Source organism: Citrus clementina, unplaced genomic scaffold (assembly GCF_000493195.1).
Source record: "Citrus clementina cultivar Clemenules unplaced genomic scaffold, Citrus_clementina_v1.0 scaffold_2, whole genome shotgun sequence".
In the NCBI taxonomy this organism is placed as follows: domain Eukaryota; kingdom Viridiplantae; phylum Streptophyta; class Magnoliopsida; order Sapindales; family Rutaceae; genus Citrus; species Citrus x clementina.
The window spans coordinates 29530385-29542134 of NW_006262688.1; the positions used below are offsets into that span (position 1 = coordinate 29530385).

Consider the following 11750-nt stretch of genomic DNA (forward strand, 5'->3'; position numbering starts at 1 on the left):
CCACCGGAAGAAAAAAATTTAAAAGAAGTAAAAACAAAATTCGATCACCTTAGTCAAGTGGGTCCAAATAGGATTCCATTAAGCTAATGTGAAAAATTGAAAAAGAAATCGACATCATAAAAGTAGGCAGTTAAGATTAGGTGACATTACTACCCCCCCAATTTTATTTTATTTAATTTTATTTTTTTTCTCTCTTTAGGAGGATTAGAATATTAGATGATATGGTTGTTAAAATAATTACTGAAACGGAGACCTTTCACATGCATGGCGAATTGAGATTAATGCAGCAAATGGAAAAATCTTATCCAAAGCTTTCACATCAATTGCCATTAAGCTGCTTTCACCGACTTTATCGAAGCCTTTGGAAAATGGAAATGGAAGGCAACTTCTTCAAAGTTCAAAGCAGGAAATTATTTTGCTCTCTCAACCTTATACAAACAAAAGAATCGTAGGAGACGTGTGAGCAAGCAAATGGGATATTTTAAAAAGCATTATCCAGAAACAAAATCCGATTCTTTTTTTTTTTTTTTTTATTTATCCCCCTCTTAAAGATTTAGTTAGTGCTTGGAAACATTAAAATATAATACCAACTTGTGTTAAATAGGCCATAGAAAGCGACCGCAAGTATTTTTTTTTTCTTTACTTAAATTTTTTAGTAAAATCAGAAGTCTCACTCATTAAAATATTAATTTTAATATCTTATTCTTACTCGAATTTAGGCGACCGAAGACCTAAAATATGAAAATATAAGTGACCTTTCCCCAAACAATCTTTTTTTTTTTTAAAAAAAAAAATTAAAAAAATAGCCGCCTTAAGATTAGACCCATATTTTAAACTTACAAGCCCACTAGGCCATAGCCCAACATTTTCCACTGATTTCAAGCCTCTGAAACTGACTAACAGACCAGACCAAGAGTGTGCGTTTGTAATTGTTATTTCTTCTTCCCCCCCAAAACAAACAGAAAACATTGAAAAATATGTATGGTGGCATATTTTCCAAAGCATTTTTTTTTTTAAAACAAAAAAACATTTATCTTTCAAATTATAACTAAAAGATGGAAAATATTTTCCCATTATTTTTTTTAGTACTAAACTTATAATAAGACAAAACAATTAGAAGTCCGAATTCGATAGGCCCAAATGTTGGGGCCCACTTCATCAAATACGATACTCCCTAACTAAAATTTCGCTCGCATAGTTATTTTATCTTTATTTCAACCGAATACCAGATGGCCATTTTAAAATTGACACCAAATTTTTTAATTTTAATTTTTAGAAAACTTATTTTATGAAATGATATCAAAAGCATACTCAACCTTGAGGGCATGACTTCAAGTCCCAGTGCAAGGTCAACACTGGGACTTAACTTGCCTCCCCATAAAAAATGGGGATGGTTGGCTCCCATATTATGGTAAGATCGATTTCCCTATGATATTAATAGTGAGGACAAATCCTCCTCTAATTTATTAGGATTGATAATTGAGTTGTGCTGTAATTAAATTACTTAGGCTAAGTCCCGACTGATTTCTGATTGTAAATATCAAGGATTGTACTATATTAGTGTATAAAAAAAAAAATACTCAACCTTAAAATATCATTTTCATTCTCAATTATTTTTACAACATCTATGATGCTTGGTATATACTCATTTTTTTTTCACTTGATTAAAAATTAAACCACCTCATACTAAACATACCCTTACAAAACTGACTACACAAATAAATTCAAAAAATTAATAGTCACCGGATTCGGATCGGCATGATTTTCTAATTGATCAGTATAAAGAAAGAGGCAAAATATTTATCGTGGTTATCTAACTGGTAAGTCAGAGAACCCCCTCGGAGGCGAGGAATATATCCTCTCCGAGGCCTAAAATCTGGAATGAAACGTGGGAAGAAAACTGTCAGTGTCACCGCAATGAACAATCTCATTCATCCATTCTTAGTGAAGCCTAATGTATTGTTTAGGGAATAAAATATGGTGACCAAGATAAAAGTGTTTGCTCATACATTATCGTGCTCTTCTAAAAGTAAAAGTGAGCAAATGATTGAGCAAATCACCTCGACCAGAATGTTGTTTGGTGACCTCGAGCACATCACCTCGACCGGGATGTTATTAGTCACCTCGAGCAAATCATATCGACCACGATATTATTGGTCACCTCGACCAGAATAATATGTGGTGACCTCGAGCATATCACCTCGACCAAGAGGTTATTGGTCACCTTGAGTAGATAATCTCAACCAAGATGTTATTGATCACTTCGACCAGAATAATATGTGGTGACCTTGAGCACATCACCTCGACCAGGATGTTATTGGTCACCTCGACCAGAATAATATGTGGTGACCTCGAGTACATCACCTCGACCAGGATGTTATTGGTCACCTCGAGCATATCACCTCGACCAGGAGGTTACCAGGAAGCATGACTCAGTCAAAATATTTTCTTCGAAATATTAGGACCATATTCTTAGTGGGCTGAAAATTACTAGTTTTCTTGAGAATTCTAAGGGAGAGGAGAAAAACAGTTATAATTTCCTATAAAAACCCTGAGAAGAAGGAGGAAGAGGGGGGGTCTATTCTTTTTTCTCTCTCTCTCTGTGACTGAACCCATTAGATCTTTTTCTCTCTCTATCACTGGGAAATTTCTCTTTCGCTTATGATTTCTTTAAGATTAATTATTCTCAATTATTTTTCTTTAAATTTACTTAAAAGCTTTTTGTTTAAAGCAATCATAATTAAGTCACATGAACTATAGTATTGGTTTTTCCAAATAAGACCCAAATCGCTGACTTGAGCGTTGGAGGGTTTTCGCCGGAAAAACTTCCGGCGCCTCCTGACTGTTAGCTGTGCTCACAGGCTCACAGGTTATCTGTTCATGGATCGTTTGCTCATGACTTGTCTGCTCATAGAATATTTGCTCATAAAAAATATGTTCATTGTGCTAACTAATCAGCGGCTTTCCACCAAACAAATTTAATATTGATGCAGGAATCTAAGATTTAACCAACTCATCCGGATTTCAGCATCAACATGTATAATCTAACAAACTGATATTCAATGCCTAATGCCAAATCAATACAACAGCCGTCATGGTGGGGTAGCCCATATATATAGACAATCACAACCGATTGAATGGGAGAGAAGACAAATATATGTAGATAAAATGACATTCACCGGTACAAATCAAAGTCAGTTCCGCAACAATTAAGCAAATTAAGGGCATTGGCTATAATTGTACTTCATCATTATATAAATAAATAATAATGCGTCTAGTATATTCTGGGCACAAAAATGTCCAAAGAAAAGACAAAAAGAACTTGGAAACTAAATGATGGAATAAGCAGAGGAAGTGACAGCGACACTAGCTAAATGTTAATTGCCTTCAAAGCATTTTCTTCTTCTTTTCTTTTTTTTTTTAACCAATTCATACCCATAAGATGTTAACTGCGATGTTCTCTAGAATCGTCAAACTTAAACAGCAGTCTCCTTTTTTGTCTACATTTAAGAGCAACCATGTAAAAGTTAGGACACAGTGATGACTTCTGATACGCGTGGAGTGTTCGTCGGTACCGAATACAAATGGTTAGTCTTGTCCATGCAGCGTTGACAGTGATGTCAATAGCGACTTGGATCTCGTATCTGCAATCCTAAACAATAAGGTTGAGTAGTTATCCTCTGAAAACTGGGGCTGTTCAGTATCATTTTTTAGGGAAATATTATTATTTTATTATTAATATTATTCTAACATATTATATTAATATTATAATTTATCAAAAAAAATTATTTTATTACTAAACATTTACAGTGATATTAATTCACCATCATTCCGTTAAGAACATTAAAAATTTACTGATATCATAATTTATAAAGGCATCAAAAATATATCTATATGTAAAAATAAAATTATCTGTTAATTTCATATATAAATTATCATTTTACTACGAAAATTTTAAAAAAATTATTAATTTACTATTAAAATTTTAAGAGAATTATTATTTTACTACCATACTCTGCGGTCCCGGATAAAAAAAAAATTGTAAAACAAATAAAACATATTACATACGGTTTGGGTGAATTACAAAACAAACTTTAAAGTAAATTATAAAACAATTTTTAAACCGTTCCCCAAGATACTTCTACTACTTCTCCCTCCTAAAACAAAACCTTATCTGTAAATTGATCTTCTCTTCTCTTCTCGCTCCATTAGATCTGAACTCACAACTCTCGTTCATGGCTCTTGCTCTTCTTTTTCAACAAATATTCACCATCACTGAATATTGAATAAGATCGTTGTTGCTGCCGCTGCGCTCTCTCTTTTTCTCTCTGCTTTTGTTCTATCTCTGCCACTGTTGTTGTTCTATCTCCGCTCCTGTTGCTCTCACTCTCTTCTGCTGCTGCTACTCTGTAATTCATAACATTTATCATGTAATTCAATAATTATTTTATTTAAACTGTTTATCTTAATTATAATTTGAGAAAAATGACAATGTAAAACTTTTTTTTTTTCTAGTAATGCTAATACTAAGTTGATTATGGTACGTTTGTTCACGTACTTTTATGATTTAATAATTTGTGTAATTTTCAATGAATTATTAGTTTAGTAAATGGAGATTAAATAAAAAATTATAGTATTTTTAAATATTAAATATTAGTAAAAATTATTTCTAAAAATGATACTGTCAAAAATATACTCATTGTTTTTATCTTTTTCAATTATGTTTATCATATGCATGTTACTGATTTCATTTTTAAAACAAAAGATACTGTAAATAATACCATACATGCATCAGTGAAGCTATTAGCACCCCTTCATTATTCTTATAAAATCCCACTTCAAATAAATTATAAAATCCCACTTCAAATAAATTACAACTAAAGGGAAACAAAAATTAAACATACATAGATTTTTTTTTCCAACAAATTACTTGCATTCATAACCAATCCCTTTTTTTTTTTAATGTTACTTCCTATCTAACTAAAATAACTTGTATAAATTTAGAATAATCTATTATTCTTATCATATTTCTTATAGATTAAATATTTTTGTACTTAAGATTGCTTTCAAATTATAATGTAAAGTATGTGTAATTTAAGCCAGTGATTAACATTTAAAAATTATATCACCTAGAAAAGTTTTAATTTGTGTGTAGAGTAATAATAAGATTGCAAAAGAAATGAAAAATACTTTTGAGTTTAACAAATAAAAGAAAATTAAATGAAAAATTAGAAGTGTATTTACAAAAAGAAAAAGGATACTTTCATAAATAAAATAAATATAACTAAAAAAAGGGGTGCCAATAGTCTAACTTCACACATTTATATTTGGAATACAGCAACTATAAAACATCATTTTTATTTTCATTTTCATTTTTGTTTTAAAAAAATACCTATTCAAAAACAATATCGAACAGGCCCTACGATTTCATATTAAAACCCTGTTTGGTATTGAGGTAAACAATTGTAACTTAAAAGCCACAACACTAAAGTATTTGCTAAAATATACTTGCTGTTATAACTTGAAAGCTTAGTTGAATTAATTACACACTTGTATGATGAAAAACTTAATATATTTACTAATTTTTGTTAAAATTATTATTTAAAAGCCACATTTACTATACAGTATCAACTTTTATTTCATAGATATGGCCTTTTTCCACAGCAACTATGAATTAAAGGCTACAACCTCAATACCAATCTAGGCCTAAGTATCTTAATGATCTTACATTTGTTTGAATAATATAAACTGTCACACATACATACATGTTATGAATAAAAATATAATGCTTACAGTTTTATTAATAAATCAATTATTAGAGAGTATGCATGCATTAATAGGGGAATTCAAGTCGTAATAATTTGCCAAAAAAAATTGCAAAAGTATCAACTAATCTAAAAATGAAAGATATTGCTATGTTAAAGAAAAAGAAAGTAATTTTCCTGCAGAGAGAGAGAGAGAACACTATTACCTTTCCCTACAAAAAAATTAAAGAAGAATGTCATCAGAAAGGTGAGGATGAAAATGAGTGTCCCTCCCATAAGACATACATGAAGAACTTTTTCCCTCTGGCTTGGGCTCAGTGAAGTGATGAAGCATAGAGTCACTTCGAAAATGGATTCTCCATCTAGAAAATATGCCTAACAGAAAATATTATGATTAGAAAAACTGAAACTTGATTTGTAAGAAATGGCATACGGTAATCTTATATAAGCATTCTCACATTAATCTTATGTATTGTATGAAATTAAATTGCTGACGCTACCTAAAGATAACAAGATATCAAGCTCCATCATTGATGATCCTCCGAATAATACACATTTCACTCTGCCTGCTTATTAATTTAACACCATCAAACATTGTAACATTTTGTCATTGATGGTGATTAAATCTAAAATCCACTTTCATTTGCCAGCATTTATCTCTCTGACAAGTACCTCTCCTAGATGAAACAAAAATCAGAGAGCAAATGAACCTCATCATAACATGTGAGGTAAAAGCTCTTCAGCTTAAGAACCTTATGGTCACCACTAATTTCCTGATTAACTATGATGGTTAACAGAAGATTACTTACGACAATTCATTTCTCAGACCCTTTTAATTTAAGAATTCAACTTGAATTCGACATACTGCACCCCAATTGAGGCTAATGTTTGCTTGAACAGAATCATGTTCTTACAATAAAATGAAAAATAACAATAACTTACTGGCAAACTGTTAAGAAGAGCAAGTGTTAGAGAGACGTGGAATATGCAAATCAAACTCTTCCTCAGAATGTTTGGAAGATATGCACCAAAAGCAGATGCCCAACGGGGTTGATACTGAGTTAATGAAACTGATTGAGCCATGAAGATTACATCACCAAAGAAGACAAAAGTTCCACCACAGTGTGGATCCGTAAAGTCAGTAGTCCTGGTATCAGAAACTGAACTTCTTGAAAGTTGCTTGCACTCCAAGGAATAAGGTCTTGAATATGTAATCTCAACCCATGCCAAACCTGGCAACTGAACCGGAGTCAAGCAGGACTCCTCCTGTGAATATTTGTCAAATATTTATTCAGTCACTAAACAGAATATTTCCACTGGATTTCAAGAAAACAAGAAGTAAAAGAGAATGATTGATAGACGTTACAATGCTTGAAAGCCTTTATTTCATTCCCAAAGATTCAAATATCCACCTTAGAGCACACACAGTGGCTTCCATTTGTTGAAGATATGACCCATCCATCACCACATTTCTTGAGCTTGACAATATCGTTTGCATTCAAGCAGTAAACGTTCTCTAATTTGTTTAGCTGGTCCCCTTCACTGCTAACATTAACTGAGATACTTATATCAAAGCACTGAACCGTAACAAATGCAGTAAAATCATTGGGACAAGCAGATTGGTTGTCTAAAAATTGAATCTTCTTGCTCTCTTCAATCATATAATTAGAGACGCAGTATCCCTTTCTGCCATCAGCTGCCCTTAAACCAGGATATTTGGAATGACTTGAATTTTGTGGAGTGTATTTATCCAGCAAAGCAGCCATCTCCATCCAATCTTGCTCGTTATGGATGTGTATGCCATCCAAAGACACAATCACATCTCCAGGTGACAAATAGCCTGACAAAGGTGAAGTAGACGGCACATCCAAAACCTATGCAAACCAACCAGATATAGGAAAGTAAGTATATGGGAACAATGTGTCAAATCAGAATATATAATGTTTTATGTTTGTTTGCACATATAAGAAGTCACGTGAAAAGTGTCCGCGGTTGTGGTGAATTACCATGGTGCCTTCACATTGTTTGTAGAAGGGAAACAAGATCAAGGGCATGAGAAATAGCAGCATTCCACAGACTGCACAACACTAGAGAAGAAACTGCAGGAAATCAGCATTAACTGAAAATAAAGTTCAGTTAAAAATTTAACAAATACAATGGCACACAAGCATTTTGTTGCCATATTGAGTGAGCTTCTTACTGCAGCATTATGCCAAATGCCAGCGCAATACACACGAAGAACAGTAAAGCGAGGTAAGGACTGCAGCAAGTCCTGATTGAAAGCAACAAGAGCTCCAGGAAATAGAATGGCAAAAAAAACAGCAATGTACTCCATTTGTATGCCCTCACTGCTCTTCAATAATCGTAACATCCATTAATAGTATTTAAGTCTTGCTTTTCTGACTTACTGTTCATAATCATATATGTACTGTAAACAAGCATCGTTTGAGAACAAGAGAAAGCAACCTCACCAGGCAGCAGCTGTAGCATGGCCAAATTCATGCACAGATACTGAAATCAAAGTAGAAAGCAAAAGATAGGCAGCATCAGCAAGTGATACCTGCAATCACGAACCATAAATAACAACAAAATAATACCGGAGCTACACAATGAAAAATCAACCTTTGCAACCTGACATGGCAGCATCATAACTCATGTTATTATTAAAGCCACATGTTTGTCCACCATGAATTATTGATTTGATAATACAACGGCTACAAACTCTACTACAAATTCAATTAATGGTGCCTACCGAGGGCGAAAAGCCAAACAAGAAGAAAAATGCGGCGTCTTTTGAATTCCTTTGAGCAAAAAGATTCCAGACGAGAAGGAAGCTGAGTGCAAGCAGCAGCGTGAGGCTGAAACCGACGCCGATGGAGAACCAAACTCTTAGCCAAGCGGCATGTCTTCGTCCAAAACGGGACAGAGCGTCATTCAAAGCACGGATTTTGAAATCGCAGTAGCAGCACGAAACGGTGTAGGCGGCGTTTTCATCGGGTGCGGTTGCGCCCACCGGAAGAAGGGACGACTGCCTCCTTCTTCTTCTCCCGAATCTTCTCAGTCTCCTCCCATCCATCAAATTAAAACCTCTCAGTTTGTCACTCACCGAGATTCCAATTTTCAACTGATTTTTATCCTAAAATTTATGTTATTATAATTTCAACGGTCGTGACTAATCCAAGGGGCTTTTTGATATTATCATAAAAGTAAAGACCTATTTAACATAAATAAATGTCCGCATTTTCATCTTAATTAATAAGAGAAAGTATCAGGAGTCTGTAGGATAAATATCCGAACTTTTCAACTTCTTAATTTGGGCCAATGTCATAGATACCCTTCAACTTAATAAAATCGGTTCAGCTTGATCATATGAACCGGTTCGGTTTTGGTTCATGACCAAAGATGAATTTAAATTGGCTCCAAATTTTTTCTACCAAAAGTTCTAGGTTACCGAACTTATATTTTGTAGCACTCATATCCCATTATTGATAGTGGTGAAGCATAATTTTTTTTTTTTATTGATATTGGTAAAATATAAATTGTGATTATTAATTAATGCATGATACAAGAGAAAGTTTTAGGTGAGACAGATGTATCGCGTTATTTATATTTTTACTTAATTAAAATTAAATTTATACATAGTTATTTTCAAATTGACCAATTATTATTGATGGGATAAAAATATTCATAATACATATCATGATTTTATTGGATGATTCTATTAAGATTGTCTCATATAAAACTTTCTCTCAATATAGATAAAAAAAAATGTCGTTTGTCATTCAATATTTTAATACATTTATTCCTTTTATTTATACTACCCTAAATAAATCAATTTATATGGAGAAAATTGTAGTTCTATGTTCACTATATTATAATGTTGCCTTTTGTAGCATTAAGGTATTAGATAGTAAAATACAAAGGAAATGTATTGGTTTGGATTTTTGAAGTTGAATAAGGGGTCTAATGGTTTTTGTACTTTAAGGTTTGGTTAATTCCAAAATTTGATCCTAGACCTTGTGATTAGAAAGCTCTAAAAAATTATTATTATATATTTATTAATACTTGGTAATTTTTTTTAAAAAAAATTGAACTCAAAATTACTTGAGTGTAAATGTAATAGCTGCAAAATTAGTTGACTGATTTTTAAGTAATTTAATTTACCTGGCCTGAGATAGATAAGTACTAAATATACATTTTAAAATTTGCCCAACCCTTTCTTTGAAAAATAAAATAAAATAAAATAAATTTGAATGCAATATTATACTGCTTGTCATAAGTACTGCTAAAGATAATTCAATTAACAAAATGTGGCCAAAATGGACTTCATATTTTCTTCCGACCGGAAGTGGGAGATGATGGCCGATGGGACCTACTAGGTTTCATTCAAAGTTCCAATTTAGTAGGGTCCATAAATCCATTTGGCACTCTCAACTTGTGCAGTAAGGAGTTATATAATAAGATGTAACACATTATGTTTTTTTTTTATAAAACAAAAACAATTGAGGACCTACATGATAATTAGTCTCTTGAAAATTGAAAGAATCTCCTCGTAAACATTATCACGTCTCACGTTTCTGTCTATGTGACAAATCAAAAACAGATCACAAACAATAGCAATCACAATCATAATCATAAGAATAAGACATAACCCCTCTCAATTTTCATCCGACAGATGCTACTCTTACAGTCTCACTCGAGGTTCCTTCTTGAGGCCTTGTTGAATCGAGTTCAAAAGTAAGTTCTTATGAGCTTCTGCATTTTTATTACTCCATTTTTTGCTATTTGCTTGTACCAATTTCACACGAATTTTTTATATTGGTATTCCAATTTTGGTTGATTCTGCTCTGCAGTGTTGATAAAGCTACTGAGGTGGATTACCACTGGGTTGAGTTTGACGATGTTCGTTACCACGTTCAGGTAATTTAATCTAAACCCATTGGTTTAAATTAAAGTCTGAAGAAGCCGACGCTTGTCTTGAAACGGGTTATGTGAATTAATTTTCAAATTATTTGCAGGTGACGATGAAGAATCCACATATAGTGTTACTATCAGTGTCGTTACCGGTCCCACCTCCTGAAACCATTTTCATTGGTGGGCTCCCATTTGGAGCCATAGAAGCTATAAAAGCGGCTTATGGAAATGTTGTACAGATTCTTGATCCTCCTAGGGATGGTTTTAATCTTACCTTGAAGCTTAATTTGTCAAAGCTTCCTCCAAATGAAGGTTCAACGAGTTCCTTTTCTAAGGTCATTATGAGCTTGCTATTAATATGCCATAGACAATTAGGATCAGCATTTTAAAAGTTTTCATGTCCATATTCTTTTTGCAGATTGTGACTTAATGGTGTTTTAGTTGATTAGAAAATTGAAACTTTCTGATTTCCTAGTGAAATGTCCTTGCTTTTTGAAACAAGTATTAATGTTGGTATTCTAGGAAGTTTAGGGGGTTCTTTTTTGTGTTGATGGATATTCCTTTGCAATAATGAATAGCTACACTAACAAATGCAATTGGAACAAAGATATAAATGTTGAGTCACTTGAGAGGCAAAGGAAATAAAGTGATGAGTTTGAGAGCCTTCCAAATTTTAATCATAGTTTTATTGTTGATTACTACTTCTTGATTTTGAAGAGGGTATATTCTAGAATGAGCCATTAACATTCTTATGGCAGAAGCAGTTTTTTTACTGCCTTTTCTGTAGCTTCCTTCTTTTCACTGTCTGCTAATTTTTTATCTTGCTGCACAATGTTAGAGTGTCAATTGATGCTTCCTCTGAAAAAATATTGTCAATAGATGTTATCTTACAAATACTTTGACAATTGGTATGAGAATGAAGGGAAACTTGTAATGTTTTTAGCGATGAAATCCATAACTTGCCTCAACTGGGACATAAGAAGAAGCTGATAACCAGGTTTTGTTAGAAAAATTGTTGCCTTAAATATGTGTGTCTACAACTTTTAGCACGGAGGTAGACTCGTTTGGACG

At 32.9% G+C, this 11750-nt stretch overlaps 2 protein-coding genes across 2 annotated transcripts in view; one reads left to right on the forward strand and one right to left on the reverse strand.

Moving 5' to 3' along the window:
• Positions 1–4038: 4038 nt before the first annotated feature.
• Positions 4039–8874, reverse strand: LOC18050370 (membrane-bound transcription factor site-2 protease homolog). The gene is made up of 8 exons (XM_024191832.1): positions 8518–8874; positions 8237–8325; positions 7966–8113; positions 7772–7852; positions 7178–7639; positions 6708–7031; positions 5972–6140; positions 4039–4407 (listed from the first exon to the last, which is right to left on the reverse strand). The coding sequence occupies exons 1-8, from the start codon at positions 8839–8841 to the stop codon at positions 4403–4405; spliced, it is 1602 nt and encodes a 533-aa protein (XP_024047600.1). The 5' UTR covers positions 8842–8874; the 3' UTR covers positions 4039–4402.
• A 1467-nt stretch (positions 8875–10341) lies between these two features.
• The window catches only part of LOC18051314 (actin-related protein 2/3 complex subunit 2A), a 4516-nt gene continuing 3107 nt past the window's right edge, over positions 10342–11750 (forward strand). Inside the window, exons 1-3 of the mRNA XM_006448490.2 lie at positions 10342–10502; positions 10619–10685; positions 10784–10991. Coding sequence (XP_006448553.2) covers positions 10441–10502; positions 10619–10685; positions 10784–10991 — 337 coding nt within the window. The 5' untranslated portion in view covers positions 10342–10440. The remainder of the gene's footprint in view (positions 10503–10618; positions 10686–10783; positions 10992–11750) is intronic.

Excerpts from the sequence above, each read along its gene's own strand:
- LOC18050370 (XM_024191832.1), bottom strand. The coding sequence starts at position 8,841 with ATGGATGGGAGGAGACTGAGAAGATTCGGGAGAAGAAGAAGGAGGCAG. Across the intron at positions 7,853-7,965 it reads GCATTTGGCATAATGCTGCA|TGTTGTGCAGTCTGTGGAAT; the intron begins GTAAGAAGCTCA and ends TTTCTTCTCTAG. Across the intron at positions 7,640-7,771 it reads AACAATGTGAAGGCACCATG|GTTTTGGATGTGCCGTCTAC; the intron begins GTAATTCACCAC and ends TGGTTTGCATAG.